At 36.5% G+C, this 20,544-nt stretch overlaps 2 protein-coding genes across 2 annotated transcripts; both read right to left on the bottom strand.

The window, feature by feature from the left end:
- Positions 1 to 7,185: 7,185 nt before the first annotated feature.
- Positions 7,186 to 12,335, bottom strand: LOC103024369 (uncharacterized). Its single transcript, XM_022680106.2, has 7 exons — positions 11,834 to 12,335; positions 11,551 to 11,598; positions 10,276 to 10,581; positions 9,105 to 9,386; positions 8,725 to 8,816; positions 7,971 to 8,034; positions 7,186 to 7,814 (listed from the first exon to the last, which is right to left on the bottom strand). Exons 1-6 carry the CDS (start codon positions 11,889 to 11,891, stop codon positions 8,005 to 8,007), a joined length of 816 nt encoding a protein of 271 aa, XP_022535827.2. The 5' UTR covers positions 11,892 to 12,335; the 3' UTR covers positions 7,186 to 7,814; positions 7,971 to 8,004.
- A 1,161-nt stretch (positions 12,336 to 13,496) lies between these two features.
- Positions 13,497 to 20,544, bottom strand: LOC103023524 (cell surface glycoprotein CD200 receptor 1-like). The gene is made up of 7 exons (XM_049485094.1): positions 20,195 to 20,544; positions 19,890 to 19,946; positions 18,817 to 19,131; positions 18,326 to 18,592; positions 16,319 to 16,410; positions 14,520 to 14,580; positions 13,497 to 14,372 (listed from the first exon to the last, which is right to left on the bottom strand). Exons 1-6 carry the CDS (start codon positions 20,250 to 20,252, stop codon positions 14,551 to 14,553), a joined length of 819 nt encoding a protein of 272 aa, XP_049341051.1. The 5' UTR covers positions 20,253 to 20,544; the 3' UTR covers positions 13,497 to 14,372; positions 14,520 to 14,550.

The raw sequence follows: 20,544 nt of genomic DNA, 5'->3' as shown, positions 1-20,544 counted from the left end.
GCATACTTCAGAGCATGAAACTTTACAAGCGTACTTGCAGGTCAAAATTTGTGCCCGTTATGAAAAAAAAAACTGTTGTTTAGTATTTGTGAATTTATACAGAATCGTCCACTTCTGCTTTAAGATCCATCTAAGAATAGAAAATTAGTGAAATAGAACCTTCCTCTGCTGCAGTATTTCTGTGCGTATTGTTAATGAAGTCCATAGTATGGGATAACATGACCCACTCCTGTTATGGGGGCGGATTGTGCAGAAAGGTAGTGCAGTTCAGAGGGACTCCATGAGCAGAACGGGGAAATACTGATATTAGTGGCTCAGTGCCCATCATGTGCAAACACACTCACAGCAGACAGCAACTGACCTTTATCTTCACCACAACTGTTCAGGTTTCCCCCCTCTACTGCATTTATGGAGTCTGTTATGTAGGTCTTTGCATAACTGTAAAACTGAAAAAAGTGGAACTTGTGTATTATATAGATTCATTATACACAGAGCAATCTATTTCTAGCATTTTTTTTCTTTTAATATTGATGATTATTTATTATTATGGCTCACAGATAATGAAAAACTCTTGATAAAAAGTTTAGAATAGTATATCAGAAAAATTAAATATTATAAAAGACTACTTACTTTTGGCAGTGTGGGCAGTGTGCCAAGTCCTGCTGAAAAATGAAATCCGCATCTTCATTAAGCTCATCAGCAGAGGGAAGCATGAAGTGCTGTAAATTGTATTGCAGCTTGGTTTAATATTCCTAAAGTCTAAGACTTAGGAAAATAATAAGTGGTAATATTCCTTCCACAAGTTAAATTAAGTTAAATTAGCCTTTCCTTTCATTTTGCATGGCAAACTGTTAAAACATATAGTTATTTAGAAACATTAACATTAACCATTATCCATGAACACTCAAAAACAAAAACTGCGGCTGAAAATTAACTTGAGATTGAAATAAACATGTTTGAACAGACTTTTCAAAAGTCTGTAAAAAGCACAAAAAAACTTATTCTGTTAAGATGGCAATATTTTAATCATAATCCATAAAATAAAAAAAAATATTACAAAGACATGTAAATTCCATGTTAAAATGTAAAACCTGAGTATTATGTTAACCTTTTCACAACATTTTTTCAGCATTTAATCTAAAAACTAAAACTGACTTTACATTTTAATATTGAAGGTTAGTCATGAGACAAATTATTTTTTCTTTTTCTTATAAATCCTGCTTATCTGTTAAAGTTATAGCCTCTAGAAAACATGCTATAGGGGCTACATTATTACAATAAAAGAAGAAAAGGCACTTAAATAAACCCACATTGCTTCCTAGCAGCTCAAAAAAAACTTTCAAAAGTATTTTTTTTTTTTTTTTGGTTTTGCTTTAGGTTATTTTGTGTTTTCTAAATAAATACGAGAGGATACTATTAAAAATGCATTAAAACCCTTTAGTACATATAATAGCACTAATTGAGGTTATTTATATTAAGAAATTCAAGCCAACAAATCAAATGAATTAGCTCTTGAATTGTTTTTTATTATACAGATTTTGTCAAAAAAAAATGTTTAACATTCATCTCTGCAACGTTCACATACGTTTTGCAGACTAAAGATGTAAAATAACATTTGAGACGAAATGAATCCTATTTTTATTAAATCCTACTATAAAAACCTGTGTAATAAGAAATATCAGCAGAGAAATCCAAGTAAGCACTAGTTCATGAAACAAAGCTCTAAAGTGCCCTCTGCTGGGCACTGACCAACAGTGTGAGTATACAACCTTGCATTTAAACCAGCAGTCTGTATTTCTTTGTTTCTAAACTAAAAGCAGAAGCATTTATGTGTGGAGAAGGGATAAAATATTGTGTTTAATGGTACCAGTGTGCCATTTTCATTCTAAAAGCTGGGTCTCGGGTCGCTTTTGAGTTTTTCTGGCCACGTCACACGTCTGTACGTGCTTACGTCACATGTACAGCCTCTGAAAGAGGATCCGGTGTTCTGTCGAATTGTCCTACCCATCGATACATGCTTCCCAAACGTACTGCGCATGACCTACACAATTTAATAATTTCTTGTGTTTTTTATTTAAAATGAATCTGTTTTAGGGGGGGGGGGGGGGGGGGGATGTGCATTAAACAACCTGGACGCACTGTCATTGCACAAAAGTGTAAATGGAAACTAATAATTACAATTATTATTATAAATAAATATAAAAGCAGTGTGTAATGAGCTATATTTGCCATAACTTTGCCATGATACAATGATTTATGCCGTCCAAGTCTAATAACGTACATCTTTTGGAATTTCACTGGGTACATGCCCTAAAATAGTGCTTCATTTGTATTTTTACAGTTAAATATACATTAGGGCAGCACGGTTTGACAAGGTAGGACAATTCGACAGAACACCGGCTCAGATTTACGCGTTCACACTGCAGCAACGCGCAGCGTTTTTCGCTCGGTCTCCCGCTGTTCTCTATGGCTCTGGTCAGTCGCAGCAAAAAGTTGAGATATTTTCAACTTAATGCAAATGAGAAGCGAGTTTCGCTAGACAGTAGTCAATCAGCACCACACCAAACACAGGCTGAACTACAGAGTGAGAAAACGAGGAAGAAGCTTTACTGTGCTGTACATTACCTCTGTGTTTGATTACAGAGATGGAGGACCAGCGGGCGATAAATGAATGGATTTTAATAAACTTGCTTGAGTGGTGGAGAAAGCGATTGGCAGCGATGCCGCATCTCTGCAGTGTGAACCTACCGCTACTGAACACGAGCGGCTGGAGGAGAAATGGAGATTTCAGTAGGGGAAACTCAGACCTCAGTAGCTCATTCACTAGTAAAACTAAAGAAAACCCCAAGCTAAAACCAGGATTAATATTGGACTGGCGTTTGAGCGGTGGAGAGAGAGAGAGCTCCGTGACCTGAAAGGATTTAAAAGGCAAGAGCTATTTCAGTTATTTGGCTTTTACTACTAAAACGCTGTGGATTTAATTGACTGTAACATAGTGTAGCTGCCGTAGTTAGCTTGCTAGATACTATATATATAGTACACACACACTGCAATTTGTGTAGTCAGAGTTCTTACTGAATACTTGGGCTGTGAGTCCGTTAGGGTGGCAATATGGTAGCGGGTCCAGCAGATAAAACAGGGGAGACTGGATGTTAAATATTATAAGAACCACTTTTATTGTTGTAAAACTGGGAGGCTATGCTTTGCTTCAGGCTAGACAGACTTTATAAACTCTCCCTCTACATTACACATACACAATAAGTCTAACTCGCCCCCTAGTGGCGCTTCCTATCATTCTGAACGTGCAATACAGACCATATTACCATTCGGCCTCTACTAATTACTATACATACATACATATGCCAGTCTGAATGTGATTAATTACAGATGCAATTATATCAATTCAAATTGAGTTAAACTGAATTAAAATGCGTCTTCTTTTTTTTAATAGCAGCAACATTTCTGGGAGTTGATATGATTTTAAATAAAAGTTAGTTTACTAGAAAGCTTTAACACTATTACACACCAGCTATTCAAACTCTGTGTGTAAAAATAGCAAAAAAAAAAAAAAAAAAAAGTAATGTGAGCAAGCATGATGCTTGACCAGCATGGCTACTCTGGTTAATCAGGACCAACAAGCCTGACCAGAATCAAATGCAGCATACACAATGACTGCTTAACCAGATTTTCAACCACATTGAATGTCAAAGACTGGTTTAGATCATTCAAAAACCATTCAGCAGGATTAATACAACTTGGTTTGTGTGGAGTATGAAAATTCTTCTCTTTTAATTCATTTTATTTTAGTTTCTCTCGTCAGTATGTGCTGGAGACTGTTCTTTTCAACAGTTGTATTTTCCTATTAGCACCTAAAACTTTATCCACACCAGAGCTGTGCAGCTGGTGAGTATGGCTATGGCCAACCTATAATGTATTGTACATTATTATCACTTCTACAACATGCACTGGAGTCTCTGAGGTGCGTGTCAACTCTGGGATGTGAGAGAGAGTCGAGTGTTGAACAAGTTAATTAGAAACCTCTCAGGTTGGACACAACTTCAGAAAGAGAAAAACTTTCTGATTCTTTTCATACAATTATAATTGGGCTCGATTCACAAACAAGGGATTACAGGCCTGTTTCACCTTCTGTCCTTTTTCATTATGTCCTTGTTTCAAGTTAGTGATTTATACCTGAACAGCTCTGTGCAACAGAGCTTGTACAAACTAGAGGTGACACAGACCATTCAGCTAGTTGACCAAGGCTGGGTTGCAGGGTTGAAATAAATGTAAAAAAATGTTTCAATAATTATCACTGTTTGAACAGCATGTTTTATTGGATAGTATATGGGTTTGACATATTTCTAGCATAATTATTATACATATATTTATATAGGATATGTCCGTAGTCCACTAGTACACTCGATACACCAGTAGTTTATGTAGGCCTAATACATAGGCATAAATATATTGTTTCATTTATCTAACATAGTTCTCAATGTTTTTTTTAGAATATTGAGTAAGAAATGAGATGTGATTGTGCAGCACAGTCATAATAAAAAACTCAGATTAAACAATGAGCTTTTAAATATGTGAGGGAAGAGTGAGCATTCCATTAACCAAGGTTTTCACCTACAAATTAAATGCTTTATGTTCATGATGTTGATGATCTTTGTTTTTAAAATATAAATTACATTTAAATTACCATAACTATTTAAATGTAAAATAAATAAATTATAATACAAGTTGGCTAGCATTTGCAGATAATAAATAAATGGGTAAAAGAGCATTTCACACTCCCAAGGAAGCTAATTTCAACTATATATATATATATATATATATATATATATATATATATATATATATATACCATCACACACAAATTCTACAAAAATCCTCTCCTTTTCACAGTTTCACAAAATACCTTTAACTCGTATTGAGAACTCGTATTGAATGTGATTAGTTTTTTATTACACGTAATGGCGGCAGCCAGGCATGTAGTTGCTAAAGTGAGTTAACTAATGTTAGCAGGAGTCTAATAGCACCCATTCGCTCCGGCCAGGCACGTGGCTAATGCTAGCGAGAATACACAAGAGATAGCGATGGACAGAAATGTAAGTTTACAGAGCCAAAATAGCTAATGCTAGGGTGAGGTGAATAACATACCATGGTAACTAATGCTAACCGACGCTGAGCATCTGCCAACGCACAAGGCCATAGTAATTCACATTACACACAATTCAGCCTACACACACACACACACACACACACACACACACACACATCAACCCTTACTACAGTGCTTTGTACTAGATCTAGATAGACAGAACTTTGAGCTCTCAGATTCATCTGAGCTAAGTTTACTACAAATACCAGGATGCAGGGTTGCCAGGTCCAACAAAATATCCAGCCAAAAGTCAGTCTAAAACCCACCCTTCAGAAGCTTAATTTAGCCCAAAATATATGTCTGTCACACGTTTGAAGCAAAAGACAAAACAACTATGAATGTACGACTTAGTATTTTATTTATAAGGGATTTATTATCAGTATTGCTATTTATCTTTAAATCATTAATAACTTTGTAACAGTAGTGTTTTATTAGTTCTTTCATAACAGTTTTATGTCACAGTCAAGAATATCTAATAGTAAAAGAATAAGCACAAAAAAAGAACTGGCTTTTACTAACTCTTTTCAGTTTTTGCCCCTCCTGAACTGTCCTGTCCTCTTTTTTTTCCATTGTCGTGTGATTTCTGGTTACATTGTGATTTCTATGGAGTGAATTTTGTGCCAAAAGTTTTACATAAAAAAATAAAATCCACAATCAAAATTTTAAGAATCAAAAGTAAAACATGTATGTTGCAAATTCAAAAGAGAAAAAATATATATCAAATATATATATTTAAATATACTTGGTTATTTTATTATTCTTTGCACTTATTTGAAAATTATTTTAGTTTGGATTTTGCCAGTCTTTGTTTTCATTTTTGGATTTTTTTGGATTTTCTGTGGATTTTTGTGGATTTTGCTGCTAAAGACTCTTGCTTCTGGAATCTCTCCTTTGCTTCTGCTTCATTTTTTTGGTTCTGATTTTTGGCACACTTTTCACGGGTGGGCGGGGCTTAGAAGAAGGCGTTCCCCTTTAATCTCTATTGGTCACCTACCCTGAACCCTCGTCTGAGACAGACCACGCCCACCCCGCCAGCTTCAAGCGCTCTTCCAAACATGGCGGAGCGAACGGGGTTCAGCTCACAGCAGCACCAGCAGGTACTTTTCCAATTAAATTTCATACAGAAGTTATGTTTAATGTTATATTTCTTTTTTAAGTAAGTGTTTAACTCTATTAAGATGCTCATGTTAGCGGGGTGTGCTAAATATCCATGCTTAAATTATACTAGTTAGTTAGTGAACACTAACCTACCTAGTCAATGAGTTAGCTAGTTTACCTAGGTCATCTGGTCAGTGAGTTAGTGGGTTAGCTAAGCTAGTTAGGTTACCTAGTCAGTGAGTTAGCTAGTTAACCTTAACCAGCACTTACTTGGCTTTACCCTGGGGCATAATAACTAGCTTAGCTAACCCACTAGCTCACTGACTAGGTAACCTAACTAGCTTAGCAAACCCACTAACTCACTGACCAGATGACCTAGGTTAAGTAGCTAGCTAACTCGCTGACCAGATAACCTAGGTAAACTAGCTAACTCACTGACTAGGTAGGTTAGTGTTCACTAACTAACTAGTATAATTTAAGCATGGATATTTAGCACACCCCGCTAACATGAGCATCTTAATAGAGTTAAACACTTACTTAAAAAAGAAATATAACATTAAACATAACGTCTGTATGAAATTTAATTGGAAAAGTACCTGCTGGTGCTGCTGTGATTTGAACCCCGTTCGCTCCGCCATGTTTGGAAGAGCGCTTGAAGCTGGCGGGGTGGGCGTGGTCTGTCTCAGACGAGGGTTCAGGGTAGGTGACCAATAGAGATTAAAGGGGAACGCCTTCTTCTAAGACCCGCCCACCCGTGAAAAGTGTGCCAAAAATCAGAACCAAAAAAATGAAGCAGAAGCAAAGGAGAGATTCCAGAAGCAAAAGTCTTTAGCAGCAAAATCCACAAAAATCCACAGAAAATCCAAAAATGAAAGCAAAGACTGGCAAAATCCAAACTAAAATAATTTTGGATTTTTTCTCTCTGTATATCTCTCTCTCTCTCTCCTTTTCACTCTGTCCTCCTTTATGTCCCTATGATCTCCTGGTTTAATTGTTGTAATCAATCTTGGAAGATGGATTTTAGTGTGGACTTGTTCACATTTGCCGCTAGGTTGACGTAACATCCAAGGCAACGGCCACTTTTTTTGTGTGTGTGTTTTGGCGGTCGCTGTAATTTTTAAAAGTAGCCCAAAAAAAGTACATACTTGTTAGTTTTAATACGTTTTTAAAACAGTACTGCTGTGTGAAAAAATAAAGTTTGAAGTTATTTTTAGGAGAGAATGTAGTGGTTTAGACATCAGATATGTAGTTTGTTTGTTAAGAAAGTCAAAAAAGTCCAGAGTCCTCCCATCCTCAGGAGTATGCACTCCTGAAAGTCCAACTTTCCAAGTCCATAGTGACCAAGTACGAAAGACCAAACTTGTGTCCTCTGTAATGAGAAATGGCCCTGCTATCCAGACCTGCAGGAAGTTCACATCCCTTTTTGAGTCACTTCTCCACTTCCTTTAAACACTGCACTTTTGTAAGTCTTAAATCTCAGGTCTAAATCAGGTCATAAGTTGGTCAACATTCACATACAAGCCACTTTTCGCTTTTCCTCTTCTTCATATTCCTGAAATTGGAAACAAATATTTATTTGAAATAGCCTGATACGTCACATGGAAATCTTACATACTAATCTAATTAATTGGAAAAATAAATGTAGTTGAATCAAAAGAAATTGAAAAAAATATTTAAATTAAATAATTACAAAATTAAAATGCCTTACTTTGGGGTTGTTCTCTTCCCTTGGTGTTGAGATTTCAGATGTGCTGGCAGCATTGTTTAATGAACTGTGAATAAAAAAAAACATTCATTACTGTACTGAACTGGACTGTGTGTCTGGACACATCTGTAATCCCCTTTTTTGCTCTCAGTTATCTATTGGCCCACACATTCCACACAAATCTAAACACAGAACTATCATTCAGCTCACTAATACTGAAAGCATGCTGCTGGATTCTGTAGGTGTTCTGATCGCTCCTACTTCTTTATTTTACAATCCAGGTGCCCTAATTTAGCGATCTATAGGTGCTGAGAATTCGCAGCGCACCTGCAAAGCTAAGATATAAATGGACATCAGCCCATCTGTTTCTTTGCACCACCAAGATAGCAATACACCAGAAATGTACCTGAACACACCTTATTTTCAGATCACCATGGCCATCTGCGTAGATATATTCCTAAAGTCAATCACTATTTAATGACGCAGGCAGAAGGCATGAAAATAGACTGTTGGTGGGGGGTAAGATAGCAATAAGCATTGCAGCATGCCATGCACAGGGTGTAAAATAGAGCCCCAGATCTTTAACAATTATCTCTGGTTACACTACCAACAAATCCAGTTTATACTGTTTTTTTTTTTTTACTGATCTACAGGACAGAAACTCCGGTCCCGTCCTCTTTCAATCTTTTCCCCTACCAATAATGTGCATATGCTTTTTCAAATGCACACTCCAAACAGAGATTTATAAGACTCTTACCAAAACTAGGCCAAGGATGATCAGAAGCTTTACGATGAAAAAGGCAAAAATACCAAGACAAATTAAAGAGCGCTCAATAACCTGAAAAGAGACTAGAAAGAAATGGAAAAAGGAAAGAACACATTATGAAAAACATGTAACACTGGGTTGCCATACAGTACGTCTATTATGTTACATAATAGACTTTAAGGTGGTCTAGACTAGATCACTTAATGGTGTATGACTAGTGTACACATTTGAACACACCTGACAATTATATATCTGGGCTATATAGATTTCTGTTTGATACATCCATACTTTTAGTTAGCTTTAAAAATTCACATAACACAGTTATTTATAATTTTTAAAGCATTTTTTACATTGATCCTACGAATGCCTACCCGAACACTGGAAGGTGTTGAATTGAACCTCTTTCCAGTAGTTGGAGGGGCTGGCAGAGACCACACAGGTCAGATTGTTGTAAGATGCATCATGAGGAAGCTGTAAACGGCTCGTCACTGTGAAAAGTCCACTGTCGTTTTTAGATGAGCTCGTTCTGAGTGAGGAGACGTTCCACTGGGATTCCCAGTAAATGGAAGCTGCAGGTTTACTCTGTGCTTCACAGACGGCAAAAGTTTGACCATCTTCATCCTTTTCCAGCCAGCCAGTCAGTGTCGGATGGACTGAAGTCAAGAAGACAAGTTATTTAACAAAATGACACAACTTTTGCCTGTTGATTTAGCTTAAATTAATTTCACATCAGAGATGAGTGTATGTAGCATCATCTGACCACAACTGGTATATCTCTAAATATAATGTTTTGTTTGTTGCTTTACATTAGGGATGCAAAGGTTCTAGGTATTTTCTCGCTTACATGTCCCAGTAATGGCTGGACCAAACACCAAGCATTTTTTCTTTTGTTAGGATATTATAAGTTAAGGATTACCTGATTTTACAGTAATTTTCCTGCTTTTTGTAGGGTCATATATGGTACCTTTTTATTGTATGTGATGTTGTATGTTGTAAAACTAAAGAAGGCTACCAAAACTTGTCATACTGTGTATACCCAAAGTTAGTAATGGTGTTACTAATTTTGACGTTAGTGTTCTAGGGTTAAAATAACCCTTGTCTTCTCTTTTACCTAAAATACGTTTAGATTCAAATAAATAAAAAGAGAGGTGGAAAGTTATTAATTACATTTACTCAGGTTACTGTAAATGAGTAGATTTTATGAGTAATTTGTCATTTTTAAAGTAGCTTGTAAAATAGGTAATTTTACTTTTACTGAAATGCTGAGGGGAAAAAAATAATTGTCTGAATTAAAAAAAAATTGGCACGGATGTGGAATAATAAAAAATAATAATAGTTTAACAATTTAATTTATGATTTGTTTTTACTTTTTAACATCAAATAATTAAAAGTAACTATGTAACTTTTACTCAAAGTACATTTTAAATTGAGTACTTTTTACTTTTACTCGAGTAGATTTTTAGATGGGTACTTTTACTTTTACATGAGTAGAATTTTAGCAAAGTAAAGATACTTTTACTTAATTACAATTTTTCAGCTTACCATATGAAGACACAAGAATTGATTCCATATAGCCCCCGACTTGGTAAGACATGTCACAGATGTAATGGCCTTCATTTTGGATTGAAAAATGAGGGCAGATCAGGCTGTAGTTTTCACTTTCACTGATCCACTTTCCATCATTACAGTCATCATAGGCAGCGTCATTTGAGGCCATAGAGATTGTACAGTTCCTCTCTTGTGAGTAGATTTTCCAGATTACATAAATCATCTCATCCCATGCTACCTTTTTATTGGTACAGAGTAAAGTTATGTTGGTGCCCACTTCAACACTCTCATTCCTGGAACCTGTAAAATGCATTTAGTTCAATATAAGTATGAGACATAGGGCCCTATTTTAGCGATCTGTCAACTGTGCAGCTTGATTTAGGTGAAAAAAAATACCCCATGCATGGCACAAAATGTGCAAAAGGTATGTATTAATGTCTTTAAAAAAATCATGAGTGTGTTTTGGGCGTAACATAAAAAACAAAGCTTTAGTCTGCAACGGTGCATGAGCAGCAATGTTATTTTATGTTTATTATTAAAGTAAAAGTTGGGTTTGGTGTGTTACGATCGAGGGTGTTTGTGCGTTGGCCAAATGCATCACACCTGCGTTGCCAAGATAGCAATGAACGTCTGACTGTTGACTGTTGTCTACATTGTTTTAAGACAGTGTTCTGTGTTCTACATTGCCAAGATAGCAATATTCCAGAAATGTACATGATTACACCTCAACACCTCACTGTTGCTATTTAAATGAAGCAGGCAAAAAGTGCGATTTGAAAATAAAATACATTAAAAACTCAATTGTTATTCTCTCCAGCTGTAGAGTTCAACTTTTGTATTTTGTAATCCTTATGCAAATTTTGTTCCTTTTACACACTTGAAGAGATATAAATATCTTGCTACTGTATCTTAAACTGGTCTTATCTCTTGATTCAAATGGTTAAAAGGCAATGTCAATTTCCCTCGTTCTAAATGTAGCACATAAGTTGCCATATAGAGGCTAATCAGCAAAAAAAAAAAAGAAAAAAAAAAAATTCAGAACTTAAGAGTGTTCTGACTTGTTTGACCCCAACTCGTTAACTACTTCTCTTCTCTACTTGACGCTTACATGCAGTTTTATGAAGTATGAAGTTAACCACTTGACCAATCAAAGCAACTGATTAATCATTTAGTAACAATGTGTAAGACTTAAAATGGTTAAGAAAACCATTTAAAACCTATTTTTACTTTTGAAATACACTCACAAAACTGCCAAAAGCTGTTTATTACCTTCAAGATTTTCAGAAGTTGTTTTGTAAGACATTCTGACCGCTTCTCCTGAGAGTTGAGAGTTAATAGAGTGTTAGTTACAGATTAATACACATGTATTAACCAGTCACATACTGCTATTCTAATTCTTAACTTTCATCTCAGACAGTGGGAGTTTGCCATGGGTTATCTAGGTCATTCTGATAGTCAGGCACTTAAAATAAGTTATAATATAATAAATTATATATCAATTAATTTAATAAAATAAGAAACAGCAAGAAAAGAAAAAAACAGATGGTCCAACCTGAGGTGAGACAGACAGCCAGAACCAGCACGGCTCCCAACATCCACATATTCTCCATGACTCTCCAGAGCTAAAAGCTGAATGGTTGTATTCCTCTTACTTCTCTTTTCTTTAACTAGCTATTCTTTTTGTTTCTTTTTGTGCAGCTTCTTGAAGTCACATGGCACTTGTATGTCCAGGAAACCCAAACCACCTCAGAAGATTTTGCTGTGATGGTGCTAGGCACAGTCAGAAGAGTCTTCCTGTTCCCGTACAAGAGCTTACGTGAAAGTCAGAAGGGTCTAAATACTGACCTTAAACTTATTCTGAAACTGATTGATCTGCTTAGTTCCTCAGTTTCTGTTCCAGCATGTTTGTTACTTTAGAGTTTTTAGCCTTTTTTCAGCACTGTAATGCCCTCACAGGCATCCCTTTATTTATAAAATGTGTTTTTCATGCAACACTTTTATAATGCCTGTTTCATGCGACCCTGCAATAATACCCACTTCCGGCACCCTGAACCACTACTGACGTATGAATACATTTTCTTGAGTTTAACCCCTTAACAGGACAGGATTTTTGTCATAATTCTGCCTGACATTACACCACTAAATCTTGACAACTTCTATTCAATATTACATAAAAAGCTTTCATGTTTGATAAGGAACGTCACTGAAAATCATAATTGTAGTTGTAATAGAAAGCATAGTAAAATATTCAAGTAAATCAGCAACTATGAAAATATAATGAATAAAATCAAAAATTAGCTCTTTCCTGAACTTTCATTTTGAAATCAATAAAAATCCTGAATAGAAATCAAACATTTCATGGCCTCCAAACCTTTTCAGTAATGCAGAATTTGTGTTGATTCCTCTTTCTGATCTGAAATTATTAAGTAAAGTAGAGAAAAAAACAGGCAGCTTCTCCAAGTGTCCTGTAGAAGATTTTAAAGCCCTCAAATTTTCAGTGTAAATAACTGATTTTTCTGCTAATAAGGGATTTTCCATTACCTACACCTACACATGTTACACTATCATTTTTTAAAGCACCCTAACTCTGGAATAACCCTCCCAAATATGTTCGGGACTCAGACACAGGCTCAATGTTTAAGTCTAGACTAAAAACTTATATGTTTATTTTAGCTTTTGGTAATTATTTATTTTCTCTTTAGATAAGGCTGCAGATGCAGCGGTTCATGGACAGAGGGCATTGTGGTAAACTGAAATGCTGGTGCAGTTGTTCGCCCACTGCACGCAGTCACTCAGGTTAGTGGACGGTGGAGTGGGTGGATGCCAGTGTTTCAGGGTGCTTCCATGTCTATGTTACCTTCTGGCTCTCTCCCTTTAGTTAGGCTGTTTTATTCAGATCTGCTGGAGTCATTAGATAACCACACACTGATAGTGTTTCATAATTTCTGTTTTACATAAATTCAGTCAAAACTAACTTTTTATCTGTTTTGTTTGGGAGAAAGATCGAATTCATTACACATAGAATTGTATTGAAATTATCTAAAAGGTCAATTACCCAATAATGATGCCCAACATCACAATCGGACTAATATGGGATGAGAACTCCTACTACAAGCAACATAATCTAGACCCACCCAGATAGAGCACAATTGGCCATGCTATCTCTGGGTGGGCCCTAGATTGCACTGCTTGGCATCAGCAGTGGGAGTCAGAGCATCATATGGCAGTGGGTGGAATTGGAGAGTTATATGATTAGTAACAGTCCTAGTATTGACTGAGTCTACCGCATTTCTATGTTTAGGTTATAAAACAGTGATTCTACTAATACTGGTTTGAATTCCTAGACATTTGATCTCAAGACAGTATCCAAAAATTACGTCTGATAGAAAAGTTCAACTCTCTGGGAGTTTCAAATGTGGCTTCACTTTGTTAGCAAGAAGACAGTCTAACTAAGCATGTGCACAGAGAGTTTAATCACTCTAGCTTGTTTCTAATAGGAGGAATTCAAGGTGTTACAGCCGCCCAATATTGCCACTGTCCCTGGCCTTCCCTACTACCTCTCTGCAGTACAAAGCTTTAAAATGTAGTATTTCCAAAGAAATGAAAGGTCACAGTGTCTCACTAATGATACATGGACATCTCGGAGCTGTGAAATTAACCATAGTTAGTTCACCATAACTAATAAAAAGTAAAATAAATAAATAAATAAGAATAAGAAGGCTTGCATGGGCACATCCAGACAAAACATGACACATTCACACACACATATGTATATATGATATAATATATTTTATGCATATTGTCTTTTTACATTGGAAATAGACTGTAGAAATTAACGCAATATCCTTTCATTTAAAAAATCCCACCCGGACACATTTTTTTAGATTCCAAAAAATGCAGATATCCACTTTTATAATGTTTGATCCCACCTGCTATCAAGACCTGCAGGAGGTTCACCATCTCTGAGTTATTTTGCAGCTTCCCTTAAACACTGCACTTTTGTATGTCTTAAGTCTCAAGTCTAAACAGGTCATAAGTTGGTTAACATTCACATACAAGCCACTTTCCACCTTCACTTCTTCTTCATATTCCTAAAACCAGAAACAAATACCCATTACCACCAGCCTATTACATCACATGGAAATCTTACATTGCAAGTTAGGTAACTGAAAAAAAATAAATACAATTGAATCTAAAGAATGATTTAAATTACATAATTACAAAATAAAATGCTTTACCTTTGAGTTTTCTTCTTTTGGTGTTGAGATTTCAGACATGCAGGCCACATTTTTTAATGATCTGTGAATAAAAAAAACATTATACATTTCTGGACTGGACTGAACTATGTGTCAGGACACACAACAGCACACCTGTGTTTTCTGCCAACAAGATAGCAAATGCCAGAAATGTGCCTGAACACACATGCATTCTAGACCACCACACCCATCAGCATAGATACAGTGGGTACGGAAAGTATTCAGACCCCTCTAAATATTTCACTCTTTATTTCATTGCAGCCATTGTCTAAAATCCAAAAAGTTCATTTTATTTCTAATTGATGTACACTTAGCACCCCGTCTTGACATAAACAAAAGAAATGTAGAATTTTTTGCACATTTGTCAAAAAATAAAAACTGAACTATCACATGGTCATAAGTATTCAGACCCTTTGCTGTAACACTCAATATTTACTTCACATGCTGTCCATTTCTTCTGAACCTTCTTGAGATGGTTCTATTTCTTCATTGTCCAGCTAAGTTTAATTAAACTGATTGGACTTGATTAGTTCAGAAACACTGCAATCCTCCACTAGTCAGGGCTTTATGGCAGAGTGGCCCAACTGAGGCCTCTCCTCAGTGCAAGACATATAAAAGGACACATAAAAAGACTCCCAGACTATGAGAAATAAAATTTTCTGGTCTGATAAGACAAAGATCGAACTGGCATTAATTTTAAGCTGTATGTGTAGAGAAAACCAGGCACTGCTCATCATCTGCCCAATAAAACAACAACAGTGAAACATGGTGGTGGCAGCATCATGCTATGGGGGTGTTTTTCAGTTGCAGGGACACAACGACTGGTTGCAACTGAAGGAAAAATAAATGTGTCCAGGTGCAGAGATAACCTGAAATAATGCCACTTACACAGTGCTCTGGACCTCAGATTAGGCCAAAGGTGCACCTTCCAACAAGACAATGACCCTATAAGCACACAGCTAAAATATCAAAGGAGTGGCTTCGGAACAACTCTGTGACCATTCTTGACTGGCCCAGCCAGAGCCCTCACCTAAATCCAATTGAGCAACTCTGGAGAGATCTGAAAACGGCTGTGTACCAACGTTCATTATCCAACCTCTCAGAGCTGGAGAGGATCTGCAAGGAAAAAAGGCAGAAGATCCCCAAATCCAGGTGTGAAAAACTTGTTGCATAATTTTCAAGAAGACTCATGGCTGTACTGCTCAAAAGGGTGCTTCTGCTCAATACTGAACAAAGGGTCTGAATACTTATGACCATGCGGTTTATCAGTTTTTCTTTTTTAATAAATTTGAAGAAAAAAAATCTACATTTCTGTCATTTTTCTGTCAAGATGGGGTGCTGAGTGTATCATTAATGAGAAATTGATTTTTTTTAAACAAATGGCTGCAATGATACAAGAGTGAAAAATGTAAAGGGGTCTGAATATTTTCCGTACCCACTGTATATTCCTAAACTCCATTGTTATTTAAACGACGCAGGCAAATAGATTGTTGGCAAGGTGTACGATAGCAATTAGCATCGTGGCACGCCTTGCGCAGGGTGTAAGATAAAGCCCCAGATCTTTAGCAAATAACTGTGGTTCCACTACTTACAAGTTTATGATTACAAAATTAAGAACAAAGTACTGATTTACAGGACAGGAACTCCAGACCAGTCCTGTTTTACCTTTTGCCCCTACCACTAAGCCCTACCCCTCTGTTTACCATGCTTATGCCTAGGGATTGGGTGAAAGGATAGAGGGGTGGGAGAAGTGTCTAAACTGAGAATTATAAGAATCTTACCAAAACAATTCCAATGATGATCAGAAGTGTTATGATGAAAAAGGCAAAAATACCCAGACGAATCCAATTGTGTTCAATAGCCTGGAAAGAGACTAGAAAAAAAATTAATAGAAAAAAAAATTAATGAGTATTATATATCTTTTTTTTATATTAGAATAATGAAAAACATTTAAAACTGGGTTAACATACACGAGGGTCATTATGTTGCATACAGTTGGAGAAAAAAAAGTATGTGAACCCTTTGGGATTACTTAGATTTCTGCACAAAATGGTCATTAAATGTGTTCTGATCTTCATCTAAGTCACAACAATAGACAAACACAGTCTGCTTAAACCAATACCACACAACATATTAACATTCCCAGTTAGGGGGGAAAACGTATGTGAACCTTTGGATTTAATAACTGGTTGATCCTACTTTGGCAGCAAAAACTTCAACCAAACATTTCCTGTAGTTGCAGTTCAGACCTGCCCAACAGTCAGGAGGAATTTTGGATCATTCCTCTTCAATAAACTGTTTCAGTTCAGCAATATTCTTGGGATATTTGGTGTGAATCGCTCTCTTGAGGTCATGATGCCACAGCATCTCTGTTGGGTTGAGGTCTGGACTCTACAGAAGGCCCAGTATTTTCTTCTGTTGAAGCCGTTCAGTTGTTGATTTACTTCTATGTTTTGGGCCTTGTCCTCTTGCATCATCCATCCTCTGTTGAGCTTCAGTTGGCGGACAGACGGTCTTAAGTTTTCTGCAAAATGTCTTGGTAAACTTGGGAATTCATTTTTCTGTAGATGGCGGCAATCCGTCCAGGTCCTGAGGCAGAAAAGCAGCCCCAAACCATGATGCCCCCTCCACCATGTTTCACAGCTGGGATAAGGTTTTGATGAAAGTGTGCTGTGCCTTTTTTCTCCACACATAGCAGTGTTTTTCCTTCCAAACAACTACATTTTGTTTTTGTCTGTACATTATATTTTGCCACAGTATATATTGCCAGTACTGCTGTGGAACCTCCAGGTGCTCTTTTGCAAACTTCAAACATGCAACAATGTTTTTTTGGACAACAGTGGCTTCTTCTGTGATGTCCTTCCATGAACTGCATTTTTGTTTAATGTTTTCCTCATTGTAGATTTGTCACCAAAATGTTAGCATGTGCCATAGATTTCTGTAAGTCTTCAGCTGACACTCTAGGATTCTTCCTCACCTCATTGATCATTCTGCGCGGTGTTCTTTCAGTCATCTTTACAGGACGGCCACGCCTAGGGAGAGCAGCAACAGCGCTGAACTTTCTCCATTTGTAGACCGTCTGTCTTATCGTGGACGAATGAACATCAAGGCTTTTAGAGATACTTTTGTAACCCTTTCCAGCTTCATGCAAGTCAACAATTCTTGAACATAGGTCTTCTAAGAGCTCTTTCGTGCAAGGCATGATTCACATCAAGCAGTGCTTCTCAAGAACAGGAAACTCAAAACTGCTGTGTGTTTTTTTTATAGGGCAGGGCAGCTTTAACCAACACATCTATCACATCCTGGCTCCAATCAGCTCTTAGAAAAGTCATTAGCCTAGGGGTTCACATACGTTTTCCTCCCTGAATGTTAACATGTTTCAATAAAACCATGCAAAAATATAATTTGTTAGTATGGTATTAGTTTAAGCAGATTGTGTTTGTATATTGTTGTGACTTTAATGACCAATTTATACAGAAATCCAAAATCCCAAATCCTAAAGCGTTACATACTCTTTCCTCCAACTGTAATAGACTTTAAGGTGGTCTAGACTAGATCTATTACTGGTCAATAAATTACCAGTATGACCAGTGTACACACTTTAACACACCTGACAGTTATAAATCTGGGCTCAATAGATTTCTGTGTGATGCGTCAATACTTTTAGTTAGCTTTAAGATTTCACATAATTTTTGTGTTTATTATGTATTAAGAATTTTTTACACATAATAAAAAATCTACACATGATCAATCTTCCATGTGATGGAATTTCTGTCTGAAGTGCCTACCCTTATACTGGAAGGTGTTAAATTGAATCTCTTCCTTGTTGCAGGAGCTGGAGGGGACTACGCAGGTCAATTCAATGGGAGATGCCTTATGAGGCAGCTGTAAACGGCTCGTCACTGTAAAATTTATAGATGAGTTTGTTCTGGGTGAGGAGACGTTCCACGGGGTTTTCCAGTAAATGGAAGCTGCTGGTTTACCCTGAGCTCTACAGACGGCAAAAGTGTGACCATCCTTATCCTTTTCCAGCCAGCCAGTCAGTGTCGGACGGACTAAAGTCAAGAAGGCAAGTTATGTAACTTCACCAACATTTAAATGAACTAAGTGACACAATTATCTAAAATTGCATGAATAAATAAGTTTAATAAATAAGTTAAATAAACAATCATTTTCCTTTCATTAATATTTTTAGTTGGATGCATTTTTTTTTAAGTAGAACAAACAAACCAGTTTTTACTGTGTATGTTTACTTTCTGTACAGTGGCAGTGTGCTTACCGCATGTAGACACATTAATTGTTTCTATAAAGGCCCCAGCTTGGTAAGACATGTCACAGATGTAACGGCCTTCATCTTTGATTGAAAACTGAGGGATGAACAAGCTGTAGTTTCCACTTGTACTTTCATTGATTATCTGCTTTCCATCCGTACAGTTGTTAAAGGCAGGGTCGCTTGTGGACACAGAGATATAACAGTTCTTCTCTTGTGAGTAGATTTTCCAGATTACATAAAGCATCTTATTCCATTCTACCTTTTCATTGGTACAGAGTAAAGTTATGTTGTTGCCCATTTCAACACTCTCATTCCTGGAACCTGTAAAATGCATTAAATTCAGTATAAGGGTGAGACATAGGGCCCTATTTTAGACTCTGCAGCTTGATGTAGGTTATCATAACAGAGGAAAATTATCCAGTGTGTGACTCGAAATGCACAAAAGGCATGTCTTAATTATCTTATATAATCATATGTTTTGGGTGTAAGGTGAAATAATTTTCAGACAGTGGTGCAACATTGCCACGATAGCAATATGCCAGAAATTTACATGAACACCTTTCGATCAAAGACCACCACGCCCATCAGTGTAGATATATTCCCAATCACTGTTGCTATTTAAATGAGGAAGGGAAAAGGTGTGAAAATAGACTGTTGACAGTATGAAAGATAGGGCACCATTATCATGCATTTGACATAAAACACTTTAAAAACTCAATTTTTATTCTCTCCTGCCTTAAAAAACAACTTTTTATTTTATTATTTCTATGCAAGTTTTCTTTAATTCACAAACTTAAAAGATGTATCATCCCTTGCTACTTTATGTCAGACTGATCTTATCTCTTGATACAAAAATCTTAAGGCAATGTCAGTTTTCCTCATTCTAAAAGTAGCACACAAGTCGCCACATAGAGGCTAATCAGCAAAAAAAGAAAATAATTATTGCAGGTTAATTTAGGAATGGATTTTCCATAAAATAAGATTTCCTAAACATTTGCAACCTTTCATAACATTTCCTGAAACTTTGCATAACTAATGTAGTTCTTAAACCTTTAAGAATTCCAGAAGCTGTTTATTACCTTCAGAAATTTCAGATGTTGTTTTATTAGATGCTGGAAACATTCTGACAGCTTCTCCTAAGAGTTAAGAGTTAATAGAGTGTTAGTAACAGGTTAATACACATGCATTAACTAGTCACATACTGCTATTCAAATTTTTAACAGTCATCTCGGACAGTGGGTATTAGGAGTTTGCTATAGGGTTATCTGTTTCATTCTGATAGTCAGACACTTAACACAGATGTGTCTGATCACTTACCACATATTATATACCAATTAATGTAATACATAAGGTACAACAAGAAAAAAAAAACAGATGGTCCAACCTGAGGTAAGACAGACAGCCAGAACCAGCACGGCTCCCAACACCCACATATTCTCCATGACTCTCCAGAGCTAAAAGCTGAAGGTAGAATTCCTCTTCCTTCTATTTTCTTGAACTATCTCTTCTTTTTGTTCAGCTTCTTGAAGTCACATGGCACTTGTATGTCCAGGAAACCCAAACCACCTCAGAAGATTTTGCTGTGATGGTGCTAGGCACAGTCAGAGGGGTCTTCCTGTTCCCGTACAAGAGCTCAAGTAAAACTCAGCAGGGTCTAAAAACTTATTCTAAAATTGATGAAGCTGCTTATTTCCTCAGTTTCTGTTCTTGTGAGCCCAGCATGTTTGTTCTTTT

The sequence above is a fragment of the Astyanax mexicanus genome, chromosome 11 (assembly GCF_023375975.1).
Source record: "Astyanax mexicanus isolate ESR-SI-001 chromosome 11, AstMex3_surface, whole genome shotgun sequence".
Taxonomy (NCBI): Eukaryota; Metazoa; Chordata; class Actinopteri; order Characiformes; family Acestrorhamphidae; genus Astyanax; species Astyanax mexicanus.
This window is presented reverse-complemented; position numbering and strand designations above follow the sequence as displayed.

Bases quoted from the DNA above. Each gene is read 5' to 3' on its own strand.
- LOC103024369 (XM_022680106.2), bottom strand. From the start codon at position 11,891: ATGGAGAATATGTGGATGTTGGGAGCCGTGCTGGTTCTGGCTGTCTGT. The intron at 11,599-11,833 runs GTTGGACCATCT...CTCAACTCTCAG, and splicing joins GGCTGTCTGTCTCACCTCAG to GAGAAGCGGTCAGAATGTCT. The intron at 10,582-11,550 runs GTAATAAACAGC...TGCATTTTACAG, and splicing joins AACTTCTGAAAATCTTGAAG to GTTCCAGGAATGAGAGTGTT.
- LOC103023524 (XM_049485094.1), bottom strand. From the start codon at position 20,252: ATGGAGAATATGTGGGTGTTGGGAGCCGTGCTGGTTCTGGCTGTCTGT. The intron at 19,947-20,194 runs GTTGGACCATCT...CTTAACTCTTAG, and splicing joins GGCTGTCTGTCTTACCTCAG to GAGAAGCTGTCAGAATGTTT. The intron at 18,593-18,816 runs GTAAGCACACTG...TCTTGACTTTAG, and splicing joins AATTAATGTGTCTACATGCG to TCCGTCCGACACTGACTGGC.